Genomic DNA, 18,447 nt, shown 5'->3' with positions numbered 1-18,447 from the left:
TGATAGCACTGAATGACCAAGACTTTTGCCTGAGGCGACGATTATAATGCCTGAGGCGGTGGGCCACGTTCCGGTCGGAGAGAGCCCTCCACATTCCCATCCATGTAGCATCATCATTATCTCTGCTGCGATTGAAATTGCCTCCGACGGGAAAATCAAGCCACAGTCTCTTACACATATTACGACGGGATTTATCTCCCCCATCGCCATCGCCATCTACTGCTTATCATGCACAGTCATGGGACCCCTAGACGGGTCGATCTGGGGTAAAAGGGCCCCGCGCGACCCCACCCACACGAACGGAGGACTAATACACCCATTGAAAATTATTATAATACCGCTCTATTATAGTATTGCTTTTTTTTTGTCGTGTTATTATTATTTCTTTTTTTCCTAGTTGCCTACCGCGATAAATGCGGCAGCCTCGACACCCGCGACGACGATATGGACACTTCCTCCGTCAGGCGGATCCCGTTCTTGAAGGCCAATTGTCGTTCCTCCGGCGAGAAGCTGACGTCCATCAGTAGATCCTCCGACGACCCATCGTTGCGCGAATGCTTCGTCCCCTCGCTGGTCGGGCCCCGCAGGCTGGGATCCCCTCCCACGCCAATGTTGACCTTGTATGCGTCGTCGGCGGCCGTGCGGGTCCCCAGACTGCTGAGTTTGACCCCGGTTTCCCAGCTGCGTCCGTATGCCCGTTGCGCTCCACTGGGCTTGCCGCTGGTTCCTCCCGCTCGCGAGGAGTATGCCTTGAGGTGCGAAAACCACGACCCGAATAAGGATTTCATAGCGGGAATAGAGAGGGCGATTAGGGTGCCGCCGACTTCGGAGGTTTCGATGGCCAGCATGGGGTCGTAGGCCCAACTGCCGTCGGAGGACCACTGGCCGACGATGACCAGCCATAAGCGGACGCAGGAGATGACCAGGACTCTGGCAGAGGCATTCACATTAGTAACGAGGCATGGTAAGTACACCGAGGGGAAATATTGTGTGAACTCACAAGACACCCGGGAACATGATCAGGGACAACTGCAGTTTGCGCTTCGGCGACACTTGCAGCATGTAGATCAACATGGAGGGCAGGGCCAACATCATCACGTCGCAGACCAGGGAGAGGGCCGAATTGGTCACATACACATCCCCCCATGTGATGCACTTGTAATTGTCAATCTGCGGCTGCCAGGGGTAGGGCCAGAGACCCGTGACGGGCAGACAATGGAACAGCAGGAGAAAGAATTGGGCGAGAAACGCGGCCAGCAAGAACCCTGCGGAGAGCTTGATGGCCAGGGAGATCTTGGGGTGACGCGAGGCCAGACGCTGGTAGAAGGCCAAACCGGATAGGCGACAGACGAACAAGGCGGTGGTGTAAAGGATGTGCATGACAAAGTCGTAGCGTTCGGTGTCGTTGACGCGGGACAGGGCGAGGACATATTGGATATATTCAATGTGCCGGCCACTGCCCATGTCGATCAGAATGATGGACAGGGCGATAATGGCGATGTAGATGGCCTAATGCGGCTTCGAGTCAATTCCATTCGATTCAATCTGCCATGGCGGATACGGGGGAGGAGGAAGCTACCAGAGTAAAGACGGCCAAAGCATCATCCCAGCCGAACTTCTTGACGAGAAAGAGACGGGCGTAGCAACGGGCGACGACGATCACGAAGGTCAGGGCGCCAACGAAGAGGATGGCGATCTTGGTGGGCCGATCGCGCGACTGGGCCAGATAGTCGGCCGTGACACCGGCAGGGATGCGGCCCTCCGCCTCAGCAGTTTGGATGTCCGCCGGGATTTGAGGCATGGTGGTTCATCCGGGCAGCAGGGCGAGGGGAGGGAGACCGACAACGTGGTCTCACAGCCTGAAGAGTAAAGGGGGAGGGGGTTGCATGGGGGAGGGGGTTTATGAAGGAAGTAGTTTGTGCTATATTAAATTTTTGTGTGGGCATGACGACAAGACCAAGGAACAATTGAATTCTTCTTCCGATTAGACTTTGGGGAGGGAGAGGATTGGCAGGGCCGCAGCATTGGATCGGGTTGTCATCGGTACCGATCAAAGGCCGTTGCGGGATCTCGAAGGGCTTTGCCAGCTGTTTTCGGTCGGGGAATGCCTCCGATGATTGGGCTGGTTTGAGGCTGAAGAGCCTAACCCAAAGTCAATTGCTAAGATATCGAAGAATAGACGCAAGTTACCTAATGACAATCATATGATAGAATCGATCAGGGGGTGAAGCTGGAGAAAATGTTACCAAACTACTAACTAACTACAGACTCTTCGACTCCTTTTTGACTTTTTCCTCTTTTTTCCCTGACAAATGGACCCCATGGGAGAATGATCTCGCACCCGCCGCAAGCCTGTCAGAACTTTACTATGGGAGGATGCATAAACCAGCAGCAGCAGCAGCAGCACTAGTTAGTACTCCGTAGATGAAGCAGCATCGGCTGCACCGGATGGGCTGGTCGGGTGGGTCCGGGCTCGCCTATCTGCCATCCATCATCAGAGGATCCACACTGCACTTCGCTGCCTGCAGACTTGCTGTTGGTTGCATACCAAAGAGTAGAAATGAATTCTTCTGTGCTTGACGCTTCAAATGGAAGAACAGGGGAGTAAATAGTATTCCCCGGGAGCAAAGACTTACTTACTGTCGAAAATAGTCTCCGAAGGGGTTGTGTTTGTGTGTCAAACTGTCACGGAAGGTTGTGGCGGCCGGTCCGCCCTTCCCTTTTCCAGTTGCCGATGAAACCTTCCCGTTTCTGCTCGAGATGGTGTGTGTTGTTTCCCCACAGAACCCAGGTTTTGAACGCTTTACGCAACCAATTAATCTATCGGCCTCTGCTGGGATCCAATGATCCTATCCAGTCGGACTCTTTCTCCATATCCTTCCCTTTTCTTTCCCCCCCTCCAAATCAATAGTGGCATTCTACTAAAGTTTGCCCCCTCCTTCTTTTGGTCGGCACGAGATAGCCGTGTCCCTCCCTGGCGGTCCCTTGCATGATGCCGGTCGCTGTTGGTGCCTGTTCGCGCCGGCCTTTTTAACCAACCACACACACATCTGCTTTTCTTTCCTTTCCTTCCCCCCCTGGTCTCATCTTCCCAAACCAAATCTCATTTTCCACGTGGCAGCGATCTGCAGGGACAATCGAGAAACGGACGATCGGCCATGCCTTCCTTTGCCTCTTGGCTCCTCACCTCCGGATTGGCCGCCGTGGCCAGCGCCATCACTGCCAATGACAGCCTCGTGGCCCAGCAGATTGATACCCAACCCTTCCCCTATGACTTCCCCCAGTTGGGCGTCAATGGTTCCGATCTCTTTCCCATGCGGGACTGCCATGGCTTCACCCTGGAGGAGGCCAGCATCGATGAGATCCAGGCGCAGCTGAAGGCCGGTCGCTTCACCGGCTCCCAGCTGCTGCAGTGCTACCTCGAGCGCATCTACCAGGTCCAGCCCTACACCAAGTAAGTTGCCCTTCTTCTCACAAAAATGCGGTTCGCTGATTCTGGTGTTCCAGTGCGGTGCTGCAGTTCAACCCCGACGCCATGGCCATTGCCGAGGCGCTGGATGCCGAACGCAAGCAAGGTACCGTGCGCGGTCCCCTGCACGGCATCCCCTTCCTGGTCAAGGACAACATCGCCAGTAAGGACAAGATGGAGACCACCGCGGGCAGCTGGGCCCTCGTCGGCTCCGTCGTCCCTCGCGATTCTTACGTCGTGCATCGTCTGCGCCAGGCGGGTGCGGTCCTGCTGGGCAAGGCCACGCTCAGCGAGTGGGCGGACATGCGCTCCAACGACTACTCCGAGGGCTACTCGGGTCGCGGGGGCCAGTGCCGCAACCCCTACAACTTCACCGTCAACCCCGGTGGCAGTAGCTCCGGTTCCGGTGTGGCCGTCACGAGCAACCAGGTGCCTTTTGCTCTGGGTACCGAGACGGATGGTAGTGGTAAGTTTGGCAGACCAAAAATATGATGACACAAATATGCTAATGTGGAGGACCAGTGATCAACCCGGCTGAGCGTTCGAACGTGGTCGGTATCAAGCCCACCGTGGGTCTGACCTCCCGGGCGGGTGTCATCCCCGAGTCCCTGCACCAGGACACGGTCGGCACCTTTGGCAAGACGGTGCGTGATGCCGCCTATGCGCTGGATGCCATCTACGGCATTGACCCCCGCGACAACGAGACCTATGCCCAGCAGGGCAAGACCCCGGCGGGCGGGTACGCCCAGTTCCTGACCAACCAGACGGCGCTGAAGGGTGCGGTGTTCGGTCTCCCGTGGTTGTCCTTCTGGCAGTACAACGACGCCGCACAGAACGCCCAGCTGATGGAGCTGCTGGCGCTGATCGAGGCGGCGGGAGCCACCATCATCAACGGCACGGAGCTGCCGCACTACAAGGAGATTGTGGACCCGTCGGGCTGGAACTGGGACTACGGCACCACGCGCGGCTACCCCAACCAGTCCGAGTACTCGTACGTCAAGGTGGATTTCTACAACAACATCCGGGACTACCTGGCGGAGCTCAACAACACCAACATGCGCTCGCTGGAGGATCTGGTGCAGTACAACCTCGACAATGCGGGCAGTGAGGGCGGTGTTCCGGGCGTCAACCCGGCGTTTGCCTCGGGCCAAGACGGATTCCTGGCCTCGCTGGCCACCAAGGGCGAGATGAACGAGACCTACTGGCAGGCGCTGGAGTATTGCCACCGCACGTCTCGGGAGGAGGGGATCGATGCGGCCCTGCACTACCAGGGTCGGAACCTCACGGCGCTGCTGGTGCCTCCGGACTTTGCCCCCTCGATCGAGATTGCCGCGCAGGCGGGTTACCCGGTGGTGACGCTGCCCGCGGGCATCAACCAGGACTCGCATATGCCCTATGGACTGGCGCTGATGGGCACGGCGTTCTCGGAGGCCACGCTGATCAAGTATGCCAGCGCCATCGAGGACCTGCAGCTGTCGTCCAACACGCCGTGGAAGCGCAGCCTGGCCACGTGGAGCGGCTACCTGGAGCGAAACATTCCGGTGAACTAAAAACGATGTACTTTTACTTAAGTGATAGAAGGGGTAAGCAGGGAAAATTCGCTGCATCGCCCGCGTAATTAATGGTTAATTAGAAAATCGAATCGAATCGACCTCATGGTGACTCGTGCTGATCGGGGGTGTGAAATACTAGTTCGTAGGAGGGAACTTAAACTTTTCGCTTCCGTTGGTGATGGGAGAAGAGTCGTGTTCCACGACCGCATCGGAAGATTACCTTGGCGTGCCAAGACTGGTAGCCAGCTCTGGGCCGTGACACCGTGCCAGTCACCGCGCGCGCACGTCGTGCTGGGATGATGGTTTCTGGAAATTCTGCTGGGACCGAGTTTGCGAATGAAGCCTTCCCAGCATCCCCACGTGGGCCCGGGGAATGCACTGATAGGATGGTGGAGACCTGCCCGTTCCGCCCAGCCTGCCAAGACACGCCTCTTCGGGTCCGCCCAGACTTCATCCTCAAGTATATCTGGATTCGACCAAGTCGGATGGCAGTTTATCTGCACCAACGACCGCAGGCAGTGCGGGTGCCAAGCCGCCGCCCAGCCATGCCTAGCAGGGCCCATCCTGTGCCACTGGCGGTAAATCTGGTAACACGCTGGTAAGTAGTATCTCGAAAAAGTCTCCCTCTGGCGGGTAGTACCTGATCCTGATCCGTCGTGGTGGCTTTGCTGTGAAGCTCTGCGCGAATTTCCGAGGTCTGGCCCTTGTCATACCCTCCCCCCCGTAATACGATGTATTCCCCGAACACCCTGGACGTGCCCTTCGAGGTCAACCTCGCCCCCGCTGGCTCTTCGAATCATCGACCTTCAAGCAGGAACGTGTCCGACTCCAGCTCCCTGACATGGAGGATGGGCTGAGATACCTCCATCCCGCCGTAAACTCTCCTGGAGCACGTGGCCTGCTGCAGAGTGAATGTCCTGCCTGGCCTGATGGCGTCCGTCAGTCACATAAAGTGGGAGCTGGTCCGCCAGGGAGGTTCATGAGGCTGTCCGTCAGCTTTCTCCCTTCCATCCTTCCATTCCTCCTCCCCCTCCTCCCTTTTCTGTTGGCCGTACTCATAGCCAAAGAAAACGTCCCGTCACCATGGCGATCCTCCACGAGTACGACTACATCTTCGCCATCGGCACCTTGTTTGCCATGCTGGATGCCTACAACAACGGTGCAAGTGAGTGGTGACACCAAGTCATGTGCTTATCCCCGGATTGGATGTACCTTGTATACTGACGTGACCTCTGTATCTGTCTTCCAGACGATGTGGCCAACTCCTGGGCAACCAGTGTCTCCTCCCGCTCCGTCTCCTATCGGCAGGCCATGGTCTTCGGCACCGTCTTCGAGATGCTGGGCGCCATCTGTGTCGGAGCTCGCACGGCGGATACTATCAAGAACGGCATCATTCCCAACTCCGCCTTCCAGGGCAACGCCGGAGTCCAGATGCTGGCCTTTACCTGTGCCTTGGCGGCGGCCTCCTCCTGGGTGATGTGGTGTACGCGCCACTCGGCCCACGTCTCCTCGACGTACTCCCTGATCTCGGCCGTGGCGGGCGTGGGTGTGGCTACCGTAGGTGCCTCCCACGTGCAGTGGGGTTGGAATGATGGCAAGGGCCTCGGTGCCATCTTCGCCGGGCTGGGGATGGCCCCCGTGATCTCGGGAGGCTTTGGGGCTGCCATCTTCATGCTCATCAAGTTGGTCGTGCTCATCCGCAAGAACCCCATCCCCTGGGCCGTCTACAGTTCCCCCTTCTTCTTCCTGATTGCCGCCACCATCTGCACCCTGTCCATCGTCTACAAGGGCTCTCCCAGTCTGGGTCTGTCCAAGAAGCCCAGCTGGTACATCGCGGCGGTCACCATGGGCACCGGGGGTGGCGTCATGCTTCTCTCCGCCCTCTTCTTCGTCCCCTTCGTGTACGCCCGTGTCATCCGCAAGGATCACAGTGTGAAATGGTGGATGTTCATCCTGGGCCCCATGCTGCTGACGCGCCCCGTAGTCACGCATGGTGAGCAGGCCAAGATCCCAGACTACGCGGTCGTGCAGGGAAGCTCCGAAGATCTCACACTCGGCTCCCCGGATACTCTCCGCGGCGATGATGCCAAGAAGTCCACCCAGGCCGGCGTCGAGTCGATTCCGTCCCGCAGCGAGGAAGGCGAGAAGCGCATGGTGGCCGGGGAATCTCAGCAACTGACCTACAAGGAACTCATGGAACAATCCGACCGTCGGCTGCGGGAGCGTCTGCTCAAGAAGCGTGGCCCGCTGGGCTGGGCGATGCGGACTCTCCGCGACAACCCCATGGGAGCCGGGCAGTTGTACGAGCTGCACAATATGGTGATTCTGGCGAAGCGTATCCCGGCGATGATTGTGTGTGGGCTTCTCTATGGTCTGCACTATGATATTCACGCCGCCCAGTCTGGTATTGCGGGCACCCCCGAAGGCAAGCGCATGCAGCGCGTGTACGCCCACGCCGACAAGTATCCCAACGAAGTCGAGCACACCTACTCGTTCATCCAAGTGCTGACCGCCTGCACTGCCTCCTTTGCCCACGGTGCCAACGACATTGGTAACTCGGTCGGTCCCTGGGCCGTCATTTAGTCCGCCTGGTCAACGGGCAACGCAGCGGCGGCCAAGGCACCGGTGCCCGTGTGGCAGTTGGCGGTGCTGTCGGCATGTATCTCGATCGGCCTGATCACCTACGGCTACAACATCATGAAGGGTAAGTCGATCCCATCGTGTGACTCGTCAATAAATACTAACGAGGGTATAGTTATGGGCAACAAGATCACCTACCACTCGCCGAGTCGCGGTTGTTCGATGGAAATGGGCGCCGCCATCACGGTGCTCGTCTTCTCGCAGTACTCACTGCCCGTGTCCACGTCCATGTGTATCACGGGCGCGACAGTCGGGGTGGGACTGTGCAATGGCACGCTCAAGGCCGTCAACTTCCAGCGCGTGGGACTGCTGCTGCTGGCGTGGATCATGACGATTCCGATCGCGGGCACGTTGGGTGGGATTCTGATGGGACTGTTTATTAATGCGCCGCATTTTGCATTGTAGATGTTTTCTGATGTCATTTAACCTTTTTTCATGCCTCTCCTGATCGGTGGATCAAGAGTCGTGGCACGGAGTTGTTCATATTTTTTACTACCATACCCCGATCATGTAATACAAATGTCTGCTGCCCTTCCTTCTCCGCACTTCCAGCACTACTACTAGTGGATGTACCATCGTAAATCCCGGCCGAGATAAAGGGCCATTGGGCCATGGATCCAGATAGGCGGTGGCTTCGGGACGAGACCCGTCTGAGACAAAGCCTGGCTGATATCACCAAGCGACGATTGGCTTCTGATGAGGGGGGAGGAGATAATCCCACGATCAGATTAACCCCGCTCTGACGAAGACGACGACTTACTAGAAATTCCTCCATCTCTCCCACCCAACGGTGAGGGGATTCACTTTCCCCTCGACTGTGACTTCAATTCACCACCACCACCAGTATGGGCAGTGCCATGGAACCTCGCTACCGCCTGGGGGTGGATGTGGGCGGTTCGTCCCTACTCCCCCCACCAACTTCTATTTTAGCTTCCCCACTAACAATTGACATCAGGAACCAACACCGACGCCGTGCTCATCCACCTCGATCCTGTGGCAATCGTCGCCTCGCACAAAGCACCCACTACTCCAGATGTCACCACTGGTATCACCGCCGCCGTCCAGGCGGTCATCGCGGCCGCAAAAGTGCCCCTCTCGTCCATCGGGTGCGTCATTGTCGGGACTACCCACTTTGTCAATGCCGTCGTCCAGCGCTCACCCTCTTTACGCCGCGTCGCGGTGATTCGACTGTGTGGCGGACCCGACGAGGGATTCGGTCGCAACATCCCTCCATTTACGGATTTCCCTCTTGATCTACGCGCGCGTATCGCATCGTCGCAGCCATACTTTTGCCATGGTGGGTACCAGATTTCTGGGGAGGAGATCAGCCCGTTGGATGAGACCGAGCTGGAGAAAATCGCAGCGCAGTTGGTCCATGATGGGATCTCAAACGTGGTGATCGCTGGTATGTACGCGCCATTGAATCATACCCAGGAGACCAGGGCGAAGGACGTTCTTTTGCGATCGATGGAAAAGCACGCTGGTCCGTCATACACACCGCGGATTACTCTCTCACACGAAGTATCTGGCTTGGGTTTTCTGGCACGCGAGAACGCGGCCATTCTCAACGCCACCCTCCGTCCCCTGGCGGAACGGACTATCTATGGCTTTCAGAAAGCCATGGAGGATATCTTCCAAGATACATCCTACACCCTGTATCTGACTCAGAATGATGGAAGCGTTCTCAGTGCGGCGGAGGCAGTTCATCTGCCTATTCGGACGTTCAATTCAGGCCCGACCAACTCTATTCGTGGCGGAGAGTTCCTTTGGCGCACTGCCACCGAGGCCGACGACCAACAGCAGCAAACTACTCGCACAGAACCACTAGTAGTCATCGACATTGGCGGAACCACCTCCGACAGCGGACTACTACTCCCCAACGGTCTGCCACAGATGAGCTCGGTGACGAGTCTGGTCGGGGGCGTGCGCACGAACTTTGCTCTGCCCGCGGTGGAAAGCATCGGATTAGGAGGAGGGAGTATCATCCGCGGCATCGGACAGAGTGATTGCTCCGTCGGACCGGACAGTGTAGCCCACGAGCTATTGGAGAAAGCCCGGCTGTTCGGTGGCGAGTACCTCACTGCGACTGATATCGCTGTGGCGTCTGCCATCCATGGTGTCACGGAGATGAACCCACTGAAAGGAATGGGCGATCCCACTAGACTAGCCGAGATAAATATCGCCATGGTGGATCAGGCACAATCTCTCATGCGCCGGAAGATTGAGGAGCTCGTCGACCGTACCAAGATCCACAAAGACGACGTGGACGTCCTTATCGTTGGCGGCGGTGCACCTATCATCCGCACAGACGAGCCCCTTCTGGGTGTACGGCAAGTGCAGACAGTCAAGGGCGGCGAGGTCGCCAATGCGGTCGGCGCAGCTATCTCGCGTGTCTCTGGGGTGATTGATACGGTCGTGGATACCTCCAACCGCACGGTCAAAGAGGCACAGGAGGCGGTCTGCGCGATGGCAACTGAAAAGGCCATCGGCAATGGTGCCCGGCCGGATACAGTGCAGGTGGCAGAAGTGACTATGCTACCCATCCAGTATGTCGATGCCAAGGCGCGTATTGTTGTGCGGGCCGTAGGACAGCTGGACGTGGTAGCAAAATCATCCGCAGAGAAAACGATGCCTATTCCAGACGAAGAAGTCCAAGACACAGCTACCATCAATTCTCCACTTGATACACTCAGTCCAGCAGCCCCACAACCTGACCTGCAATCCTACCGCCCCGAAATTCGCGACAAGCAATGGATCATTTCCCCCACCGACCTCGACTTCATCACCCGCGGCTGCAAAATCCTCGGCTGCGGCGGCGGCGGCGATCCCTACCAGGAGTACCTGAAAGCCAAAGCCTACCTGCACGACCACCCCGGTACGGTCCGAATCATATCTCCGGACACCCTACCCGACGACGCCCTCGTCGGCTGGACCGGCTGCATGGGCAGCCCCGAAGTGAGCATGGAGCGCCTCGAAAACAGCGAATGCCTACAAGCCCACGATGAGCTGATGCGGGTCACTGACAGCCCTCCCGTCTCTGCCTTCCTGGCCCTTGAGATCGGCGGCGGCAATGGCATGGTGAATCTCGGTGTTGCCGCACATTACAGCGTCCCCTGTCTGGATGCAGATTACATGGGTCGTGCGTATCCGACCATGTGGCAGGTTACACCGAACGTGTATGGCTCACCGCGGGGAGAGGCTCTCCTTCCAGCTGCGATCGCCAGTGGCGATGGCTCATTCATGACGATGACGAGGTCACGCACGGATCGGCTGGTGGATAAGACGCTGCGAGCGGCGGTCGTGGAGATGGGGTGTCGCGCTGGGAGTGCGGGTCCGCCTCATCAGGCCGGTCGGGTTCGACAGCAGGCGATTCGGAACACGGTTTCCCTGGCGTGGTGGATTGGACGGGCTGTGTGTCTCGAGAAGAACATTGCGGACAAGGCGATGCGGATTGTTGAAGCGGCGGGGGGACCGGAGAGTGGCGCCATCCTGGGTGAGGGTAAGGTGATCAGTGTGTCGAGGGTGCTGAAGACGGGGCATTCCTACGGGGTGTTGGAGATAAACGGACAGTTGAGTGATGGACGCAAAGCGACACTAAACATTCCATTTAAGAACGAGAATGCGTACGTTGAGGCAGTGCTGGAAGACGGAGAGAAGAAGATCCTGGCTGCTGTGCCGGATTTGATTGTTGTGTTGGATGCAGAGTCTGGGGCCGGGCTGGGGACCCCGGAGTTCAAGTATGGGCTCAAGGTGGTAGTATTGGCTATTGCTGCTTCGCCACGCTGGACAGATACGCCGAGAGGGATGGAGTTGGGCGGGCCCAAGTCGATGGGGTTCGAGGAGGTGGAATATGTTCCCATCGGGAAGTATAAGGAGCCGAGGAGCGTGATAGATGTGTTTGGAGGCCTATAGTATCTTGAAAATCGATATTCCAGTTATATACACCTGAACATAGGAAAGAAGAAGCAGCAGTCTTGCCTGCCAACACAGCCACGAATGTCATACATACACATCTGCACCTCCATAAATCCATCATCGATCACTCACACTAACCCTCACACTATTCTTGACATGAATCCTGGCCGTCGTATCCACCCACAACGCCTCCTGACTCGCATTATCCCCAAAACCAGCCCGCGCCTCGTTGGGATAACTTTCCGGCCCTTCATACAGGCGATGGCCGCCCCCAGCCTGCACATTCTGCAAATGCAGATCCGGACCCCCATTACTCCCTGGTGTCTGATCAGTTCCCTTCCGCGTGCTGCCCGCCACAGCACCGACTAGTCCCTTCAACGCCGGCAACGATAAGGCGATAATAGCCGTGCTGACTTCCGTATCGGACCAGACCATCACGACCGAGAAGTACCAGGTTGCGTCGGTTTTCTGAATGGCGGGGATCATGGAGATGATGCGGGCGACAGAGGTCCTTATTCGTTAGTTAGTTGAAAAATATCGGTTGTATGTATCTGAAACTGTGGTTACTCACATCACGGCACTAGAAACCAAGCAAGGTTAGTAAGTAAGTAAGTAGCCATTGAGGATAATAGAGACAGATGATGTAACACCTACAAAACACCAAAACACAACACCACACTCAACGCCGCCTTGCGCGTTGCATTCGCCTTGATAGAAAACACAATCTTGACCGGCAACAGCAAGATCAGCGAGTCGCAGATGATTGTCATCGCGGCAGTGGAAATAAACACCGTTTTCGATCCCAGACATTTTCCGGTAGCACCGCCCCAGAGCGCAGCCAGCGGGATACATTGCAGGGCGATGATGAGGACCTGGGCGAGCATGACGGCCGTGACGAATGCAAAGGAGATCTGGAGGTAGAGTTGGAACTGAGGCATGGGATTCAATCGACGGTAAAAGGCCAGACCGGAGAGTCGACACGTCCACAATGCGATCATGTATACCAGCTGCGCAGCGACGAGCCATTTGTAGAGCAGCGGGGTTTCGGCGGTATCGAGGGCCCAGATGTGCAGGCCGGCGCCGTAGCGGAGGACTTGTGTGGTGAGGGCCATGACGGCGATGTTTAGTAACTGTCAATTGTCAGGATTTGTGCACAAGTAGTGGATTTTGGGTATCCTACCATCGCTATGCAGATGAGTCCGTCATCCCACCCAAAGCTGCGGATCATGAACCATCGCGCATAGACTCGAATCAAGACGATCACACCAGACAATGCCGTCACGACGCCAATTCCGATCCTCGCCTGTGGGCGTCGATCCTGCGCCAGGAACTCTGGCGTTAGGTCAAGTGTGCTGGTCGACGCCATGGCAGACGCTGGGCCGCTACATCAAGGCGAGACACATCGAGAGAAGCAGACACGGCGGTTCTTTAGGCATCTGGTGGGTAGGACATGGACGGGTTTTTGTCTGCCGAACAGTCCTGCAGGAACAGGGGTGTCAAAGGCTAATGCAGGATTGCAGAGCCGTCGCGAAGGATGAGAAAAGCCGACAATCCTCATTAATGGGCAGTGGAACCCTCATTGGGGCGAGTGAACCCAATCTCCCTCCCGGCCAAGATTACAATGGGTATTATGAAAGGTCTGGATCGGGGTTCGTTTTGCTTGTGCCTTGCTGGTGACACTTGGGTCCACTTGATCCTTCACGTCATGGAGCCGGAGTGGGAACGCTATTGATATTGAGCATTTCGTGATTCGCCAACTTGCGAGAGAAGCTCGGTTCGCGGCCGTCAATGCCGGGTTTCACGGCCGGATTGCAGGCGAACAATTGGCCACGGCGTCCCGGTTCTCCACTGAACGCCTGCCAGTGGGCCATCCTTGTTGACTGCCATGTGTATCCCACACGTGTGAATGGACTGCAAAAAGTCAACTTTTGCTGCTTCCTACGATGATAAATCAAGTCGAGTACTCACGGTAATGCCGGATGACAAAGGGGATGATCACTCAAGGGCTCTTCGATTAACGCCTGCCTGCTTAATCCTGCTGGCAGGAAAAAATCAGATAGCGGCCGCGGAGGCCGTTAGCGCAGGATTAGCAGCACACTAGCCAGCACCGGTGCGTCTCATGCCTCCTTCATTGCAAATCCCCCCGAAGAGGGTAACGCGATAAATAGAAATAACGGGCCAAGGATCGACTCGATGGTGTCTCGAATTTTTTAGGCAGACGCAAGGTCATCCCCTAGGACCCAGCATGCCCGTCCTGTTTGCGTCCGCCTGGCTCCCTGGGAGTCTGACATCCCTGCCAGTTTCTCTGCCCTTCCTGCTGTTTGTTTTTGTCGTGGCAGTTGCCGTGAAAAGGCGCTATGCGACCTCCATCCGGGATATCCCTGGTCCCTGGCTGGCCTCGATTTCGAGCCTCTGGCAGGTCTACCAGTTGATCAAGGGCCACACTGAACAGGAGATCGTGAAACTCCATCGCCGATATGGTCCGTGCATCTCCACCGGTTCGCAATCACACAAACCATTTACTAATAGCTGAGACAGGCAGTTTTGTTCGCATCGCCGACAACGAGGTCAGCGTCGCCCATCCCGATGCGGTGCGCCTGCTGCTCCATGCCAACATCGCCAAGGTATGATACCGGAGTATTTCTGCCCCGATAATTAGACAATCACGCTAAACGAAGTACCAGGGATCGTGGTATTCAATTTTCAGCCTGCCCGACTATCACTATGTGAACCAGATGTCGGAATTGGATCCTCAGCGCCATATTCGCAAGTCCCGCAATGTGGCGTCGGGTTATGCTCTGTCAAACATCATCAAGTCCGAGCCTTTTGTGGATGCCCTTTTGGGACTCCTCGAGGAACAGTTCGATAAATTGATCGCGTCGGGCCAACCGGTAGAGTTCGATCGCTGGTTCAACTACTTCGCCTTTGATGTGGTCGGCGAAGTCACCTTCTCCAGCCCGTTCCGGTTCCTCGAGACAGGCACCGATATCCGCAATGCTATCGCCAATACTCGTGCATTGGCGCTGTACATCGCCATCATGGGGCACTACGTTTGGCTGCATAATCTCACCCTAGGAAATCCATTGCTCAGCCGGATCGGTCTACAGCCCTCTTCGCACATCTTTGACACCTGCCTGGCTGCCATCGATAGTCGGAAGAAGAACCCCGACGTCAGACTAGATATGATGGAGCGCTGGCTGCATGTGCGACGAGAGTATCCCGATCGCATGGACGAGGCGGAGGTCTTTGGGGCGGCTGTCGCCAATATCGGTGCCGGCGCTGATACCACCAGTGCCACGCTGCAGGCATTCTTCTATTACCTGCTCCGCCATCCGCAGTACCTGCAAAAGCTGCGACAGGAGGTGGATGAAGCACACACCCGGGGTGCTCTGTCGCATGTGGTCTCGTACGCAGAGGCAGCAAAGCTGCCCTACCTCCAGGCTTGTGTATGTGGCCCTTCCTCGATCGCGGTCGCCATACTGATGAGTGTAGATCAAGGAAACCTATCGCTACCACCCGGCGACCGGCACTGGGCTACCTCGTGTTGTTCCGGCGGGTGGTCTCACCATTGGTGGACGCCATTTTACAGAAGGAGTATGTCATTACCATCCTCCATTGATGGCAAAATGTGCTGACATTGTTGCAACAGACACTTCTCAGCATCAACCCCTGGGCTTTCCACCGCAACCCTGACCTCTTTGGGCCTGACTGTGATGACTTTAATCCGGAAAGATGGCTGGACTCTGATCTGGCTAGACAGATGGACCCATTCCTCATCCATGTAAGTTGGATCGTCTTTACAGAAGATACGCTACAGGGTTACTAACAGACACAGTGGGGAGCTGGATACAACCAATGCCCCGGTCGAAACCTGGCCCACTTTGAGATCTCCAAAGTTACTGCTACTATCCTGCGCGACTATGATATCGAGCAGGTCGACCCGAAGAAGCCGTGGAGCTTTGAGACCCATTTTACGGCTGTTCCGTATGGCTGGCCCTGTTGGCTGCGTCGGCGACAGCCTGCGGCGTAGATCAATGCTACTTTCACATCAGTAGAAACACCAAATATACTGGTAGAAGACTTCAATTAACGACAACGAGGAGTGATGAAAATAGAATCTTACTGGAGAACACAACAAACCCTTGGCAAGCGATCCCCTCATTTGAATGTCCCTTCCCGTATTTCTCCACCAATCATTTACCACTCGTTCAAGAAAACATAAAATAGCGTGCATGCCAGCACTACCCCGTACTTTCTGCCTCACATCCACAGACGTTTAACAATGTACCTCAACCCCATCCTACCGGGATTTAATCCCGATCCCTCTATTATCCGCGTCGGGAATGACTTTTTCCTCGTCACCTCCTCGTTCGAATACTTCCCCGGTGCCCCCATCTACCACAGCACCGACCTTATCCAGTGGACCCTGATCGGCCATGCCCTCACCCGTCCAAGCCAACTCCAGATTCAGACCCCCGAGCCTGGTGGTGGCGTATGGGCCACCACTCTGCGGTATCACGATGGCGTATTCTACATCCTCGCCGCAAGCTTCCAGCGTTACCGACCACAGGAAGATGACCGCGTCTGGCCGCGTGGTTTCTATGTGAAGACCCGAGATATATGGGACTCGAGTTCGTGGTCGGACCCGGTGTATTTCGACCAAGTAGGCTTTGATCAAGATGTCCGTTCCCCCCATTCTTTCTCTCTCTCTCAGATTAGTAAAGTTAATACATACCACAGCTATTTTGGGACGACGATGGCACCGTCTATCTCTCAAGCACGCATCGCAAACTTCAACGAACTCCTGGTGCAAATCTCAAGGATTTCGCCGTCCACATCGTCACCGTGGACTTGGATACAGGTGCCTCCAATTCCGAGCCCAAGTTAATCAGAGAGTCCACCTCCGGTGTCGCCGAGGGGTCGCATATTTTCAAGCGCGGCAAATACTACTATCTTTTCACCGCGGAGGGCGGCACGGAGAGCGGTCATTGCGAGTGGGTGAGTCGCAGTACTACTGGCCCGTTCGGGCCATGGGAGATTGGGCCGAATAATCCTCTCTGGAGGAATGGAGTGGATGATGACGTCCAGAACACTGGGCATGCAGACCTGGTGGAGGATGCGCAGGGGCAGTGGTGGGCGGTTTTGTTAGGTGTGCGTCCTGTCCGGAAGGATGGACAGTGGGAGGAATCGGTTTTTGGTGAGTAATTGTCATAATCTCGATTCCGTATACAGTGTGCTCATGCTAGATACAGGTCGCGAAACATTCCTAGCCCCGGTAAGCTGGGAGAACGACTGGCCCATTGTCAACGGAGGCCAAAAAATCCCCCTTTACTCCGACAGTCCCCACCTCTATGAGCTCTCAGTTCCAGTTGCATGGCGTGATGGCTTTTCGGACAGTGAGCTCCAGCTAGGATGGTACCGCAAGAACACTCCAGTTGTGCGTGACTACTCTCTCACCGAGCGACCGGGTTACCTTCGCCTCTACGGTGGTCCATATAATCTGTCCGTCCCGGCGTGTCCAACTCTGTTCCTTCGTAAACAGACCCAACGGTTCTGTACATGGGAGACACGGCTGTCTTTCCATCCGAGGAACCAGGCATGCGAGGCTGGTGCAGTTGTCTGGTGGACGTACTTCACATACAGCAGCATCGGGATTTGTCGAGCGAAAGATGGGCAGCGTATTGTTCGGCTACGTTCTCCGGGAGGTGAGATAGTCGACATCGGCCTGCGGAATTCGCAGTCGGATGTCCGTTTGGTGATCGAGTGTGGGGATCGCTACCGGTTCGGATTTCAGGAGATCAGAGAGGATGAGCCGAGTAGCGAAACGATCCAGTGGATCGGCGAGGCGGACAATCGCAGTATGACAGCAGCACCGCCAATAGGAGTGGCTTTTACGGGAATGATGGTGGGATTGTACGCGTTTGGAGAGCGGCAACGCTGTCTAGATCCAGCTGACTTTCATTACGCGTTATGGAGATAGGAAGGACCTCTTGCTATCATAAGTAGGCTAGATATAAGAGGACTAGGAAAAAGTCTATTTTATTATATGGGTTACCAGAATATTCTTCTAGGTCTGGCCTTGGCACAGAACTTTGGGAACATCATCCTGTTCAGATCTGCATAATACATAAGATGATGCCAGTAGATCACCAGTGGTAGAGGCCGCATGAGTGTAAGAACTCTAGCATCTTCAACTGCTCCCCCCGGGCGCCGCTAGATAGCAAGGATTCAAGGATCTCCATAGGTTCAATTTATATATGGATACTCAATATAACAATTCCCGTTGACTGGTGGTCCCTGTCTTTCAAAGGGAAATGATAGAGATGCTCGACGTTGCAAAAGTCAAGTCCAGTGGTGTCTTCGTTATAATGCAAGATAAAGCGCGTTCCCTGCACTTCACACTTGTCAGCATAGGATTGGGTACTTGTATCGGTCCCTTACAGCGTTTTTGACCGACTCATCCCTCCTGATTCTCTTATATAGCCCTGAGATTCCAGCGGCTCTGCTGGACGCTTCGGAGGGGTATGGACAGGCCTTGAGCATGGTGTGTCTGCGGGTGATGATTTGGGTTCTCTCTGATCATCAGAGTCCAATTGCTCTGTTCGAATTCTGAGTGTTTCTGCAGAGTGCATCGTAGCAGATTGCATCGCCGTGGCTGGGTCAGGCACACCTGGTATGGGCTGATGCTTATCCTCAATGCAAGGTCTGTTAAGATCCATTTTCGGAACTTGATGCTAGTAGATCAATATTTCGGAAGCCACATGACCGTAGAAACTACGTTCAATGTAAATAGGATGAATCTCTAGTCAGATATATGAGTTTCTTCAATCACATCACAATCTGAAGAAAGAACGCATATACTTCTTTAGC

General features: G+C 55.7%; 7 protein-coding genes across 7 annotated transcripts; 5 read left to right on the top strand and 2 right to left on the bottom strand.

Annotated features, from left to right (window-relative positions):
• Nucleotides 1-401: 401 nt before the first annotated feature.
• On the bottom strand, nucleotides 402-1,801 carry BDQ94DRAFT_171355 (uncharacterized protein; the record flags this gene model as incomplete). Its single annotated transcript, XM_026771738.1, has 3 exons — nucleotides 402-930; nucleotides 1,001-1,509; nucleotides 1,580-1,801. The coding sequence occupies 3 exons, from the start codon at nucleotides 1,799-1,801 to the stop codon at nucleotides 402-404; spliced, it is 1,260 nt and encodes a 419-aa protein (XP_026625117.1).
• A 1,296-nt stretch (nucleotides 1,802-3,097) lies between these two features.
• BDQ94DRAFT_50001 (amidase family protein) lies at nucleotides 3,098-5,121 on the top strand. The gene is made up of 3 exons (XM_026775920.1): nucleotides 3,098-3,454; nucleotides 3,508-3,935; nucleotides 3,992-5,121. The coding sequence occupies exons 1-3, from the start codon at nucleotides 3,159-3,161 to the stop codon at nucleotides 5,017-5,019; spliced, it is 1,752 nt and encodes a 583-aa protein (XP_026625116.1). The 5' UTR covers nucleotides 3,098-3,158; the 3' UTR covers nucleotides 5,020-5,121.
• Nucleotides 5,122-6,017: 896 nt separating this feature from the next.
• On the top strand, nucleotides 6,018-8,138 carry BDQ94DRAFT_179880 (phosphate transporter). The gene is made up of 4 exons (XM_026773499.1): nucleotides 6,018-6,187; nucleotides 6,272-7,585; nucleotides 7,631-7,726; nucleotides 7,778-8,138. Exons 1-4 carry the CDS (start codon nucleotides 6,106-6,108, stop codon nucleotides 8,065-8,067), a joined length of 1,782 nt encoding a protein of 593 aa, XP_026625115.1. The 5' UTR covers nucleotides 6,018-6,105; the 3' UTR covers nucleotides 8,068-8,138.
• Nucleotides 8,139-8,507: 369 nt separating this feature from the next.
• Nucleotides 8,508-11,716, top strand: BDQ94DRAFT_179876 (uncharacterized protein; the record flags this gene model as incomplete). The annotated part of the gene is made up of 2 exons (XM_026773498.1): nucleotides 8,508-8,556; nucleotides 8,618-11,716. The coding sequence occupies 2 exons, from the start codon at nucleotides 8,508-8,510 to the stop codon at nucleotides 11,572-11,574; spliced, it is 3,006 nt and encodes a 1,001-aa protein (XP_026625114.1). The 3' UTR covers nucleotides 11,575-11,716.
• Nucleotides 11,695-12,943, bottom strand: BDQ94DRAFT_171351 (uncharacterized protein; the record flags this gene model as incomplete). Its single annotated transcript, XM_026771737.1, has 4 exons — nucleotides 11,695-12,088; nucleotides 12,149-12,157; nucleotides 12,232-12,707; nucleotides 12,758-12,943. The coding sequence occupies 4 exons, from the start codon at nucleotides 12,941-12,943 to the stop codon at nucleotides 11,695-11,697; spliced, it is 1,065 nt and encodes a 354-aa protein (XP_026625113.1).
• Nucleotides 12,944-13,719: 776 nt separating this feature from the next.
• Nucleotides 13,720-15,607, top strand: BDQ94DRAFT_179874 (cytochrome P450; the record flags this gene model as incomplete). Its single annotated transcript, XM_026773497.1, has 6 exons — nucleotides 13,720-14,057; nucleotides 14,116-14,201; nucleotides 14,262-15,023; nucleotides 15,070-15,171; nucleotides 15,227-15,358; nucleotides 15,413-15,607. The coding sequence occupies exons 1-6, from the start codon at nucleotides 13,823-13,825 to the stop codon at nucleotides 15,605-15,607; spliced, it is 1,512 nt and encodes a 503-aa protein (XP_026625112.1). The 5' UTR covers nucleotides 13,720-13,822.
• Nucleotides 15,608-15,843: 236 nt separating this feature from the next.
• On the top strand, nucleotides 15,844-17,585 carry BDQ94DRAFT_179871 (glycoside hydrolase family 43 protein). The gene is made up of 3 exons (XM_026773496.1): nucleotides 15,844-16,258; nucleotides 16,318-16,774; nucleotides 16,830-17,585. Exons 1-3 carry the CDS (start codon nucleotides 15,860-15,862, stop codon nucleotides 17,555-17,557), a joined length of 1,584 nt encoding a protein of 527 aa, XP_026625111.1. The 5' UTR covers nucleotides 15,844-15,859; the 3' UTR covers nucleotides 17,558-17,585.
• The last annotated feature ends 862 nt before the right edge of the window (nucleotides 17,586-18,447 follow it).

This window comes from Aspergillus welwitschiae (genome assembly GCF_003344945.1).
Source record: "Aspergillus welwitschiae strain CBS 139.54b unplaced genomic scaffold BDQ94scaffold_20, whole genome shotgun sequence".
NCBI lineage: Eukaryota > Fungi > Ascomycota > Eurotiomycetes > Eurotiales > Aspergillaceae > Aspergillus > Aspergillus welwitschiae.
The sequence above is the reverse complement of the archived record's forward strand: the minus strand, read 5'-3'. Positions and strand labels throughout refer to the sequence as shown.